At 43.2% G+C, this 14,636-nt stretch overlaps 1 protein-coding gene across 4 annotated transcripts in view; it reads right to left on the bottom strand.

The window, feature by feature from the left end:
• The window catches only part of LOC132826661 (protein TASOR 2-like), a 106,450-nt gene that overhangs the window by 53,894 nt on the left and 37,920 nt on the right, over nt 1-14,636 (bottom strand). For 3 of the 4 annotated variants that reach the window (XM_060842695.1, XM_060842696.1, XM_060842697.1), the window contains 3 exons: nt 11,611-11,707; nt 2,830-2,930; nt 2,634-2,743 (listed from right to left, as the gene is read on the bottom strand). In XM_060842695.1, coding sequence (XP_060698678.1) covers nt 2,634-2,743; nt 2,830-2,930; nt 11,611-11,707 — 308 coding nt within the window. Of the gene's footprint in view, nt 1-2,633; nt 2,744-2,829; nt 2,931-11,610; nt 11,708-14,636 lie in introns of those variants that run through there. The other variant, XM_060842698.1, reaches the window with a different exon arrangement.

Below are 14,636 nucleotides of genomic sequence, written 5' to 3'. Positions count from 1 at the left end.
TTTGAGAAAATAAACTTTTTTCGGTGTGCATGTTTCTCCAATGGCATTCTGAAATGGGAGTACAATAGTGTAAAAGTCTACTATGTTTGCCTTCACCAGTCTCCTTGGCCTGGATGTGGTTCAGCAAGAGTTTGCAGTTGCACAGGTCATGAGCGCTTTATGAAGGTAATCAGCATTTCATTCTCAGTAAAATAGCAGAACGTGAGTGTGTGTCTGGCCAGCACTGCTGAGTGATTCCATAGAATCTCGACAGTGTGAAAGCATGTCAGAGCAGCAATGGGGCCATGCATCCCATTATGTTTGTGTTCATTTTCAAAGGAGCAGCCACACTGAGTTCCCACACTCCTGTTTAATCATCAGCCTCTTATGTCCCTCAGCCACAAGTCCCTGACCAATTCCCTTCCAAAATTCTTTATGAGTCAGGATCCAGTTTCTCCAGCTAGTACATCCCAGTCCTGAGAGGATGTCTCCTTCTCTCCCCTTCTTGATCTTTTGCCAATGATTTAAGATCCACAGCCTGCAGTTAGCTTTTTTTTCATTCTCAGGATTAGTGTGTCACTGGCTAGGCCAGTATTTATTGCCCATCCGTAGTTGCAGGGTAAAACATGAGGTCTGCAGATGCTGGAGATCAGAGCTGAAAATGTGTTGCTGGTTAAAGCACAGCAGGTCAGGCAGCATCCAAGGGCTTATGCCCGAAACGTCGAGTTTCCTGTTCCTTGGATGCTGCCTGACCTGCTGTGCTTTAACCAGCAACACATTTTCAGCATCCGTAGTTGCAGAGTGACTAATGGCCCCATGCTTTACAGGACTGACCCATTCTTTCATTGCTGAACTGGGAATGTTAGACATAGCAGAAACAACGTGGGACACTAGTGGGAGGTTCTTCTGTGCCTCTGGGGTTTGCTTTCAGAAGGTGCACTGCGCTCTTGCCGTCAGCCACTAGAGGGAGGAGTGGGACTGCAAGTGATGACAGATCAGGCAAAGCGGTCCCATACGCTGTCGTGATGGGATTTGGATCCACATCTCAAGAACATTAGTCAAAAGATTCAAGGTTTCTAATTCAGTAGCATAACGGTGATGCCACCATCCCATGTCCGGGGAAGGACCTGTGTTTCTTCCTCAAGCAGCCTATGGTACTCTTAAAGCTGCTCACCTCCGGGAGAATTATGCAACTGGTTCATCATGAGGAAACAGTGCTTCTGTGTTTGGTTGGTGCTGGTTGAGAAACAAATGTCAGCAGGTCACTGGAAACATAGGGTCACCGTCTTAAACCTGTTCCACCATTCAATGAGATTGTGGCTGATCTGTGGTCTAACTTCCTGCCTTTATCCCATAGCACTTAATACCTTTACTTAACAAAAGAAATCTAGCTCAGAATTAAAATTAACTTCTGATTTCACATCAACTGCCATTTGTGAAAGAGTTCCAAACCTCTTCCTTACATCACTCCTGAATGGTCTGGCCCTAATTTTCAGACCATGTCTCTAGTTCTAGAATCCCTAACCAGTGGAAATAGTTTATGCTTATCTGTCCTGTCTTTTTCTGTTAATATTTTGAAGAAGGTGGAGCTGGCATTGATGTGGACTATTGAAGCCGATACCATTGCCTCATGTAAGAAGTGGTTTGATACATCACAGGAGAGAAGAGGCATGTAAACATTGGAGATTAGATGAACCAAATGGCCTTTCTCAACATAGTCAAATGGATATGGCATGGATTCCTTTACGGCCACTTAAGATGGCATTATTCCAGAAATCCAGTTGGTAAGGGAAATAGTGGAGCTAGGGAAAGGGAGACAATGGCCTAGTGGTATTATTGCTGGACTGTTAATCCAGAGACCCAGCTAATGTTCTGGGGACCCAGACTCAAAACCCTGCCATAGCAGATGGTGGAAATTGAATTTAATTAAAAAATCTAGAATGAAGAATCTAACAATGATCACGAAACCATTCTGAGGAAAAACCCATCTGGTTCACTAATGTCCGTTCACAAAGGAAACTGTTGGTCTGGCCTACATGTGACTCAGACCCACAGCAATGTGGTCAACACTGAACAATTAGGGATGGGCATTAAATGCTGGCCTACCCAGCAACGTCCAAACTCTGTGAATGAATAAAAAAAGTTCCCTTTTTTTTAAAAACAACATGGAACATGACAAGCTGAGACCTTCTTCCTAATTCGACCACAAAACTATTTCAGGAACTAACTCTCTATACTTTCCTAAAGCAACTTTACATCATTTAACCAAATTTAAAAAGGAACCACACCTTAAAGGAACACCACAAGAATTGTCAAATATTCCTCATTAGCAGTTCAAATTAAAATGCCATTTTGGAGTTTAATAATGGACTCCATCCCAAGGACACTTTGACTATCAATTTATATGTGCTCATGTGAAACCCCAGTGCCCTCCACCAGCCCACAATAAAACAGAATTATACCAATAACCAACAGGGTTTCAACTGAACATTTGATTTGAAAGACACAGGTTCCAACAATGCAGCGCTCCCACAACACATCAGCACCACCTGAGCTCATAAATCTCCAGAGGTGAGATTGTGATCATTTATCCAAAGCAGAGGACCACCAAATGCCTGTGGTTCACAATGATTACAAATGTGTCCAACTCTTACCAGTTTCTTTTCCTCCAATTCATTTATCAAAGGATCCAGCCAAAGCGCTTCTCCTCCCTCTGTGTCTGCCACCAGTTCATACCAACTGCAATAAAAACCTTCCAAACAAACTGAGAGAAAGCAGAAACAACAGATCAATTTTTCAGCCAAACACCTTCATGTAGTTAAACAGATACTGCTGATCAAATTTAATTACCTTCTTTAAATTTGTATTTTTCTCTTTCAAAAACTCCCTGTGGCAGTTTGCTTTTCAGTTCACCAATGCTCATCACGTACTCAATTTCAAGCTTAGTTGGTCTGAGCAAAAAGATACAGCAGATGAAAAATGTCAATACTTAGCAGAAATGATGCACAATCAATAGGTTATTTTTAAAGAAAATACAGCAAGTCAGTCTACATTAAATTTCCATGTTGCAAATCATTCGCAATTTGCATGGCACTTTGTGACTTTATCTACACTCAGCCTTGCAATTCTTCTTGTTCAGACTGGATGGAGGAGTGCTTGTGACAATGGCGGGGGCAGAGGTATCCTTTCATTGTCTCTGATCAGCCATCTCAAGAGGCAAGTTCAAGGCTGAAAGAAATGGGCACACAAAGGACACTAGAAACAGAGGCAAAAGTAGCTCATGCTCAGAGACTGCCACCGCTATTAACATGATGCCTCACCAGTGGGACTGAGAGTGACAACTGACTCTGAAGATCGACCCTGCTCCACAAAAATTGACTGGAAGGCGGCTTTTTGCAAATTGAAGGAAAAAGACTTCTCCATCAAAATGTTGAAACGAGCAGTTTAGTTTTGTTCTTTTCCAACCCTGCTACTGGGTTTTGAAAATGGTACCAGTGATGCTATTTTCATTGCCCATGGTGCTGGTGTTAACTGATGATTGCCTTTTCACAAGATGGAGTCATTGCAGCTTGCTCAGTAGTGTGGTCCAATTATAATCAAATATGTACTTAATATTAACAAAAACTTGCATTTATATAGCATTTTTCACAACCACCAGATGTCCCAAAGAGTTTTACATAAAATGAAGAACTTGTTGAACGAGGCTGCCAATTTGCACACACCAAACTAAAAGCACAGAAACATACAAAGTAGGGGCAGGTGTGAGCTATTTGGCCCTTCGGGCCTGCTTCACCATTCAATATGATCGTGGCTGACCGTTATACTCAGTACTGGTTCCAACCTCCTCCCCAAAGCCTTTCATCCCTTTAGTCCTAAGAACTTTCAGCTTCTTCTTAAAAACAATCAATGTTTTGGCCTCAATTGCATTCTGTGGCAGAATTCCCCAGACTCCCCACTATCTGAGTGAAGGTCTTTTCTCCTCAGAGTTCTAATTGGCGTACCCCGTATCCTTAGAGTGTGACAGCTGGTCCCTAGCCATCCATCCTTCCTGAGTAAAGCCTGTCCAGTCCTGTTAGAATTCTGTAGGTTATGAGTCCTCCCTTGTCATTCTTGTAAACTGCAACGATTATATTCCTAATCGATCCAGTCTTGCTTAATACGTCAGTCCTGACATCCCTGGAATCAATCTGTGAACATTCATTGCACTCCTTCCAGAACATTCTTCCTCAGATCAGGAAACCAAAGCTACACACAATATTCTACATAGGTGTGGTCTGATCCATGTCCTGTACAATTGCAGCAGGACAAGTAACGTGATAATGACCATAATCTCTTTTGGTTATACTGACTGGGGATAAAATATTACCATGGGATCTTTTAAGTCCATCCAGGAGAATGGGGGCTTTGTTCAACTGTCTTATCAAAAATGATGGCACCTTTGACAGTGAAGTAACTCCCTCAGTGCAGCACTTGAGTGTCAGCCTTAATTTCCCAGAGTCCCCACTATCTGGATGAAGATATTTCTCCTCATCACATGTGCTCACGGCTCATCACATATTTAAATATCCTTCAGAAAGGGATGCTTTCAGAAAAACAGAATCAAAAGGTGCATGTGGGGACAAAAATCCACAAGCACATCTATCCGCCAAAGATAACTGCAAATATCAATTAATTCTTCAGTGTGTCCTATTACTATCAGTGATCTGCATAACCTTTTGCACAGTAACTCCTCCAGATTGTGGTTTAGTGTCAGGAGGCTGAGAGTTTGACAGCTGGGACTATACACATACAGGGACTGAGTTAACACTGGTCCCAGCAATACTGATATCCTTACTGCACTTTGTATGCACAATACCTACAGGACACTGCGTGGAAGCCCCACCAACCCTCCCTATTTATTTCTCAGCCCCCTTCCCCAGTCCTGATGAAGGATTACTCCTGAAACGTTGACTCTCTTGCTGCTTAGCTGCTGCCTGATCTGCTGTGCCTCATCCAGTGCCACACTTTATCGACTCTGACTCTAGCATCTGCAGTCCTCACTATCTACTAGCTCCAACCCTCTCCCAAGCTGACACAGGAGGAGCCTCAATTCTAATGGCAGCATGGTCACTACCAACACAACCATTTCTCTTTGTAACTGCAGTGATTGGAACGAGAGTCAGATGGATCTCATTGACTGCGACATCCTCGACTGGGGCTATTAACCTGGCAAAAGGGAGGACTGCAGATGATGGAGATCAGAGTCTAGGTCAGAGTGATGCTGGAAAAGCACAGCAGGTCAGGCAGCATCCGAGGAGCAGGAAAATCGATGTTTCAGGCAACAGCCTTTCACCAGAAATGAGGCAGGGTGCCTCCGGGATGGAGAGGTCTATTAACCTGGGCCTATCGGGGAGCCCTGGCTGACAGATATAAATGGGAGATTCAGAAAGTCTCCTCACTCTAGGACTGGTTCCATGCTGGCTGGTCAGAGTCCATATACTGTGCATGTGTGGCTTGGTGACAGGATCCCAGCCTCTGTGCAGTTATTTCAGTAACCTTTATGCTGGACTTACAGATCAAGCTCAGGATCATCCATCTCCAATAATGGCACCTTCCATACGCACAATCTCCACAATCAAGAAGGACAAGAGGATTGCAAACGTGATGCCATTGTTTCAGAAAAGGGCTAAGGATAGCACAGGAAATTACAGAAAAATAAGGAAGTCAATACTAGAAATCTGAAACAAAAATGGAAGTTGATGGAAAATATCAGCAGGGCCTTCTGGCCTCTGTAAAGAGAAACAGAATGGGAAACCACAGACCGGTCAGCTTGGCATCATTAACGCGAAAACCATTGGGAAGTCATAATCCAGGATAATATACATTTAGAGAAAAATACATTAATACTAAACAGTCAACATGGCTTTGTCAAGGGCAGGTCACGTCTGACAAATTTATTTGAGTTCTGTGATGAGGTGACACAGCAGTGGATGAGCATGCTGCAGTGGATTTTGTATATTTGGACTTCAAGAAAGCATTTGATGGGTTCCACATGGCAGGTTAGAAGGTTTGGGATTGATGTGATCTTGGCAGCATGGATTAGAAATTGCATAAAAGATAGGAAAGGAGGTATATTTTGGCATTTCTCAGACAGGAGATGAGTTCAAATCTCTGTTTCCCAGGGTCCAGTGTTGGGACCATTGTTTATATGAATCAAAAAAACAATCTGAAGATAGCTGTAGAAAGTATTATCTCTAAATTTGCAGACAGCACTAAGCTAGGCAGAATAGTGAATTGTGGGGATGATGCTGAGTACCTTTAGAGGGACATTTGTCAAGTTAGCAAAATGGCAGATGAATTTCAAAGCAGAGAATTGTGAGGTAATGCATTTTGGTAGAAGAAACGCAGAGGGACAATCCAGGGTTAACAGTACAACATGGAGGGGAGTACAGGAGCAGAGGGTCCTTATATATTTCCCTGAAGTTGGCCAGGCAATGTGAAACAGTTAAGAAAGCTTACAGAAATCTTGGCTTTATAAATAGAGGCGCAGAGTATAAAAACAAGCAAATGATGCTACACCTGTACAAATCATTAGTCAGACCACATTTGGAATATTGTGATCAGTTCTGGAGAGAGTGCAAACAGATTTATTAGAATGATACCAGGAATGAGGGGTTTTAGACACAAGGAAAGATTAGGGAAATTGGGCTTATTCTCCTTGGAGCAGTGAAAATTGTGAATAAATTTGATAGGGTAAAGAAGGATACCACAATGGTTGCATTCTCGTGAAAGTCCATATTATAGAAAAATTGCACTTTAGAAACAGCACTTAAAGTGCTGGCAATATAATCTTATTACAGCCAACACATGTTTTAAAAGTTTGTGCTTTAGAAACAGCGTCCCCAATTCCATCAATCGCATTACAGCGAATTCACATTAATGACCAGCAACACATTTGCGGCTCACATTAATGAAATGCATGTTATAGCAGAATGACCTGTATTCCATTTCAACTAGTTGGTATGTCAGTAAGTTGGGGCCGTAATTTCAAGATTGCCGGCAAGAGAGCTAGGAATGAGGTGAGGAGAAACTTCTTTACTCACGAGTTGTTAGGATTTGGAATATGCTGCTGGGGAGAGTGGTGGAGGCTGATTCCACAGGAGGTTTCAAAAGAGAGCTGGATATATCTTTGAATGTGATGAAGGCGACTGAGATAGGGTGGAAAGAAGGATCAGCTGGGTTGCTCTGCAGGGAACTGGTATTCATATGATGGGTCAAATAGCCCCCTTCTGTACTGTAAAATCTGATGATTCGATAATTCTATGATAAAGGCAGCAGATGCTTGTAAATATCTGCAAGCCACACACCATCCTGATGCATGGACTGGTCCTTCACTCTCACTGGGTCAAAATCCTGGAACTTCCCCAACAACAGTGTGGGTAGCCCGCCTGAAGGGCTGCAGTAGTTCAAGCAGACCATTCACCACCACCTTCTCAAGGTTAATAAGGATGGGCAATAAATGCTGACCAAGCCTGCAATACCCACAACCCCTCAAACAATATATTTTAAGAACTGGTTTATGATCTCATAAATATCAGACAAAACATAGCAATTAAGCTCCAAGTTTGAGGAAATTCCTGGAAGCAACAATCCCCCTTACAACCTTCTCCCGATGGCCTACATTTTTTATACTACCACATTCAGGACAGCTGCATGTTTAGCAGAACCAGAGTGTAACATCTAATGTCGTGCTGCAAATCAAACATATCTATCCTGGGTCAGGTTAAGCAAAGACATGTCAGAGAATTCAACCACAACGCCATAAACAAACAAATAGGTCTAGATACCATCTATCAACCCCTCAGAAAATGAACAGGAAATGACATCACCACAAACCCCAGAAACCCATCCAGGACAAACATATAAATAGAAAGCAGGAGACAACAGCTTCGCTTCACTTGGAGGGCGCCACTGATGATGTTACCTAGCCAGGTAATGAAACGTCTGGATATCAAACCCACAGCTCAGTGAGCAAACCTACACTCTAAACCTCAACCTGAGCTACAAACCTTCACCAACCTTGCATTCAAACATCTTTACAGCATTGAACAATGGATCTGAAATGTCAGCCAGCTCAGCACTGGACTTGACTAATTTCCTGCTCTCCCCAATGAGGAAGTTACTTCAGAATACCCAATTAACATTTTGGCCAAACATTTTTCAGGAAGCAAAAGCATGAGAGTGAAATTGATTAGATTACTTAGTGTGGAAACGGCCCAACAAGTCTACACCGATCCTCCAAAGCGCAATCCACCCAGACTCATTCCCCTACGTTTACCCCTTCACCTAATACTACAAGCAATTTAGCATGGCCAATTCACCTGACCTGCACATCTTTGGACTGTGGGAGGAAACCGGAGCACTCGGAGCAAACCCACGCAGACACGGGGAGAATGTGCAAACTCCACACAGTCAGTTGCCTGAGGCGGGAATTGAACCCGGGTCTCAGGCGCTATGAAGCAGCAGTGCTAACCACTGTGCCATCGTGCCGCCCTGGGAATTTAGCTTCTTGGAAAGACCAAGAAAATTCCAAGGAGAAAGTAGCACATTAGAAATATTACTATTGATTGGCAAATTCTACTGTAGACTGGTAAGGTTATTATAGATTGATAATTTTACCATACCCTGTTAGTACAACCCGGTAATGTTACCTGTAATATTACTACAAATTGTTAACATTATTATAAACTGGGAGAAAGTGAAGACTGCAGATGCTGGAGACCAGAGTTGAAAAATGTAGTGTTGGAAAAATACAGCAGGCCAGGCAGCATCCAAGGAGCAGGAGAATTGACATTTCGGGCATAAGCCCTTCTTCAGGAATGAGGCTGTTGTGCCAAGCGGGCTGAGATAAAAGGGTAGGGAGGAGGGAATTTGGGGGAGGGGCGCTGGGAATAGGATAGGTGGAAGGAGGTGAGGGTGAGGGCGATAGGCCAGAGAGGGGGTGGGGGCAGAGAGGTCGGGAAGAAGATTGCAGGTCAAGAGGGCGGTGCTGAATCTGGAGGTTGGGACTGAGATACGGTGGGGGAGGGGAAATGAGGAAGCTGGAGAAATCTTCATTCATCCCGTGTGGTTGGAGGGTTCCTAGGCGGAAGATGAGGCACTCTTCCTCCAGCCGTCATGTGGTCAGGGTCTGGCGATGGAGGCGGCCAAGGACCTACATATCCTTGGCGGAGTGGGAGGGGGAGTTAAAGTGTTCAGCCACGCGGCGGTTGGGTTGGTTGGTGCGGGTGTCCCAGAGGTGTTCCCTGAAACGTTCCGCAAGTAGACGGCCTGTCTCCCCCATATAGAGGAGACCACATCAGGTGCAGCGGATACAATAAATGATGTCTGTGGAGGTGCAGGTGAATTTGCGACGGATATGGAAGGATCCCTTGGGGCCTTGGAGGGAGGTGAGGGTGGAGGTGTGGGCACAAGTTTTGCACTTCTTGTGTTTGCAGGGTAGGTGCTGGGAGTGGAGGTTGGGTTGGTGGGGAGTGTGGACCTGACGGGGGAGTCGCATAGGGAGTGGTCTCTCCGGAACGTTGATAGGGGTGGAGAGGGAAATATATCCCTGGTGGTGGGGTCTGTTTGGAGGTGGCGGAAATGACGGAGGATGATACAATGTAGTCGGAGGTTGGTGGGTGGAAGGTGAAGACCAGTGGGGTTCTGTCCTGGTGGCGACTGGAGGGGCAGGGTTCAAGAGCAGAGGTGCAGGAAGTGGAGGAGATGCGTTGGAAAGCATCATCGACCACGTCTGAGGGGAAATTGCGGTCTTTGAAGAAGGAGGCCATTTGGGTTGTTCGGTATTATAGACTGGTAAGGTTACTATAGACCGGTAATGTTACCATGTACTGTTAATGTTATTAGAGGAATGCTAATGTTATTATAGGTCTGCTAATGTTACTGTAAATCAGTAATTTACTATACACCGTTATTATTAATATAAACTGGTAAAGCTACTTTTGACTGATAATGTTACTATGGAGTGGATATACAGAGACCTGAGCTAATGTTTTGGTGAACATATCAATTAATTATGAGAGACTAGCTTTTTATTCCAGATTTCCTCATGAAAATCCCATCTGGTTCATCAACGTGTGTCCGAGTCTGGTTCCAGATCTACAGCACTGGCCCCTGAAAAGACAATGTAATGCTCACAACATCATAATCCAGAAACCCAGGCTCTGTGGCCACAGGCTCAAATACTACCACGGTAGTTGTTTGGAATTTAAATTTAGTTAATGTTTCTGGAATATAAAGCAAGTCTCAGTCATAGTTTCAAGTTTCTTGGTCACGACCACCAAGTATTGTTCTCTCCCATCTAGCGCACGAGTATCATTAGGGAAGGAACTCTGCCATCCTTACCTGGTCTGGCCTCCATGTGACTCCAGACCCATAGCAATAAAGATGACTGTTTACTGCCCTCCTAAAATGAACTCACGAACCAGTCAGTCCAAATGCAATTACAGCTGGGCAGAAATACTGGCATTGCCAGTGACATCCACATCTGATGAAAGAATATTTTTAAAATGGCCTTGCAGGCCACTCAGTTCTTTGAAATTGCGACAGAAAACAAAACATTACGGATGTGCCTACACAGCATGGACGACAGCAGCTCAAGCAAGGAGATCACCCCCTCAAGAGCAATTAGGGATAAGCAATGACTACCTGCCCTGTTAGCAATGCCTGCATCCTAAAACTATTTTTTTTTTAGGTAAAATGGTGGAGCAAGGGAAAGTACTTAATTAGAAAGGACATGATACCCCAGGGACAAAAATAAAAGACTTCAGGAGGTGTCCTATAAGCAGCAGCAGTTCATCAATATTAATCAATTCCTTGGCAACTATTTACACTGTGGCTCTGCAAAGCCAAGAGATAAGAGTCAAGATTAGAATTGTGCTGGAAAAGCACAGCAGGTCAGGCAGCATCCGAGAAGCAGGAAAATCCATGTTTTGGGCAAAAGCCCTTCATTGGATGCTGCCTGATCTGCTGTGCTTTTCCAGCACCACTCTAAACTTGACTCTAATCTTCAGCAACTGCAGTACCCACTTCTACCAGAGCCAAGAGATAAACTTGCCTGTCTCTCACAGTCAAAGGTTTTCATTTAGTGTGAGGCAATGAAAATCAGGTAATATATCAATATGGATCCTGATAGCAATTTCCCAATTAAAAACAAACAGGGTTTGCTCCACACCCTTAAATAGAACATAGAACATAGAACATAGAACATAGAAAAATACAGCGCAGTACAGGCCTTTCGGCCCTTGATGTTGCGCCGATCCAAGCTCACCTAACTTACACTAGTCCACTTTCCTCCACATGCCTATCCAATGCCCGTTTAAATGCCCATAAAGAGGGAGAGTCCACCACTGTGACTGTCCACCACCAAATAGAACATTGAATCAAAATGGATAGACAAATACCATAACATGCATTTATGTAATGTATATAACGTGATAGAACCTCAAAGTACTTCGCGGGAGTACAACAAAATAAATGTAGAAGCCATGTAAGATGACATTAAGGCAAAGATATGTTTTAAGAACAGTCCTGAAGGAGAGGGAGGCAGAGGTTTAGGTAGGGAATGATAAAAGATCAAAAGTGCAGACTTACAAAACGACCGGCATCAATGGACTGCCATTTGATTTTAGAGTTACATTGATCACTTTGCCTTTGTTGGCGAGTTGTCCTTTCCAAGGATAGTACTCCACTGCCAAAAAATAAATTGTTAATGTTCAACCCAACAAGGGTGCTTGGAAAACAGAGCTTCATATAAACAGGTCAACCACTTATGTATCACACTCCTTGAATAGACCGAATAACCAAAAGAATGGTGGAAACAAAAACAAGGAAAGGATACATAGTCTCATCAATAATTCACACGTTTAATGTTAAAATTTAAAAATTGAAATGATTAAAATTAAGTATATACTACAGCAGGCTAAATATTTAGTGCTTAGAATATTTAAAATCAAAATGAAAAGATTACATTGAAAGTATAATGGGGGAGCAGGCCTTTGGTCAATGGAGTTTAATTCAGATAAATGTGAGGTGCTGCATATTGAGAAAGCAAATCTTAGCAGGCCTTATACACTTAATGGTAAGGTCCTAGGGAGTGTTGCTGAACAAAGAGACCTTAGATGCAGGTTCATAGCTCCTTGAAAGTGGAGTCGCAGGTAGATAGGATAGTGAAGGTGGTGTTTGGTATGCTTTCCTTTATTGGTCGGAGTATTTAGTACAGGAGTTGGGAGGTCATATTGCGGCTGTACTGGACATTGGTTATGCTACTGTTGGAATATTGCATGCAATTCTGGTCTCCTTCCTATCGGAAAGATGATTTGAAACTTGAAAGGGTTCAGAAAAGATTTACAAGGATGTTGCCACGGTTGGAGGATCTGAGCTACAGGGAGAGGCTGAACAGGCTGGGGCTGTTTTCTCTGGAGCGTCAGAGGCTGAGGGGTGACCTTATAGAGGTTTACAAAATTATGAGGGGCATGGATAGGATAAATAGACAAGGTCTTTTCCCTGGGGTTGGGGAGTCCAGAACTAGAGGGCATAGGTTTAGGGTGAGAGGGGAAAGATATAAAAGAGACCTAAGGGGCAACTTTTTTTTTTACACAGAGGGTAGTACATGTATGGAATGAGCTGCCAGAGGAAGTGGTGGAGGCTGGTACAATTGCAACATTTAAGAGGGATTTGGATGGATATATGCATAGGAAGGGTTTGGAGGAATATGTGCCGGGTGCTGGCAGGTGGGACTAGATTGGGTTGGGATATCTGGTCAGCATGGACGGGTTGGACCGAAGGGTCTGTTTCCATGCTGCACACCTCTATGACTCTATGGTCCAACTAGTGCATGCTGGTTTTATCTCATACATGAGAAATTCTCTAATTCTACGGACATAGCTTGTTCTCACTGTGTCGTTATCCCTGTTTTTCCTTTAACCTGTCTGGCCCATTCTTCAAAACAGTTAAGAACTCCACTTCAATTATCAACATCAGACTACATTCCACAACCCTGCCTATAAAATGTATCTACATGAAAAATCAAAGCAGGAGTAGACCATTCAGCCCTCGCAAGCCGACAGAGATTATGGCTGACCTGATCACGGTCTCAGTTCCACTTTCCTGCCTGTAGCCCATTACCCTAGACTCCCCTATAGCTGAAACACCTGTCTGATTTCAGACTTGAATATATTCAATACCCAGCTTCCACAGCTCCCTGGAATAGAATTCCAAAGATTAACGATCGAGACAAGAAATTCCTCGGATTTCCTTCTAAAATAGGTAAACCTTTACTCTAAAACTATGTCCCCTATTCTCTGTTCTAAATTTCTTCCACTAAGTCTTATAGATAAAGAATCACTATTGCATTGAGACCCCTCAACCACAGAAAATGGTCTTTTCTTATTTAAACTGTCCCATTTCTTCACCACTTCAAAATGCATTTATCAAAATCAACACAAATAAATTTTCATTCACCGTCAGAATTTTGTGTTTTTTTCTAAACAAATATCTTTGCACTTGTCAAGGTGAATTCTCACATCCCATTTATTCTCTCCTCTCACCCAAATCTCCCACATTCAACGTAGAACAATTTATTTTTGATTTGTAGAAAATATCAAGGTGCCACCCTACATTCAATCTGTCTCTTTCTCGATTTCCCTCTATGTCCTCCTGCAGCTTCCTTTGTCCCTCAGAATTACTGCACATCTTATTTTACTTTTATTTTTCTACAAGTTTTGGTGCCACTGTTTTTTTGTCAGCTCTCTCAATAACTGATTAGATGAGATTCACTACATTGTGGAAACAGGCCCTTCGGCCCAACCAGTCCACACTGACCCTCCAAAGAGTAACCCAACCAGACCCACTTCCCTCCGACTAATGCACCTAACACTATGGGAAATTTAGCATGGCCAATCCACCTGACCTGCGCATCTTTGGACTGTGGGAGGAAACCGGAGCACCCAGATGAAACCCATGCAGACATGGGGAGAATGTGCAAACTCCACACAGACAGTTGCCCAGGCTGGAATCAAACCTGGGACCCTGGCGCTGTGAGGCAGCAGTGCTAACCACTGAGCCACCCTAATGTATGGGAGCTGGAGCAACTCTGAGCCAGAATGCCAAAGATACTCCCACCTGCTCAGCAAGACTCCCTTTAACTCCTCCTCTGTATCCTCCGTTGGAACTAATTTTTAAAATCAGTTTGCCACTCTCCTAATTCCTTAAATCTGTCTGAATTAAGAGGAACAGAAAAAGTGAGCAGTTGATCTTTCTCTCCCACCACCCCTTGATATGTAACATACGATGACAATGGACTATTACAATATTAAAAATCTGTTGTATTTCTGAGCCAATGGATCTCACACACATGCTTTATATCAGATCACAGTTACTCAAATTAAAAGTAAAAAAGTAATATAATGTGCTGACCATATGATACATGGAACAAACTGCCAGAGGAAATGGTGGAGGTGGGTACAATTACTACATTTAAAAGGCATCTGGATGGGTCTATGAATAGGAAGCATTTACAGGGATATGGGTCAAATGCTGGCAAATAGGACTAAGATTTATTTAGGAAATCAGGTCGGCATGAATGAGATGGACTGAAGGATTTCAGTGCTGTGTAATTC

This window comes from Hemiscyllium ocellatum, chromosome 23 (genome assembly GCF_020745735.1).
Source record: "Hemiscyllium ocellatum isolate sHemOce1 chromosome 23, sHemOce1.pat.X.cur, whole genome shotgun sequence".
Lineage (NCBI taxonomy): Eukaryota > Metazoa > Chordata > Chondrichthyes > Orectolobiformes > Hemiscylliidae > Hemiscyllium > Hemiscyllium ocellatum.
This window is presented reverse-complemented; position numbering and strand designations above follow the sequence as displayed.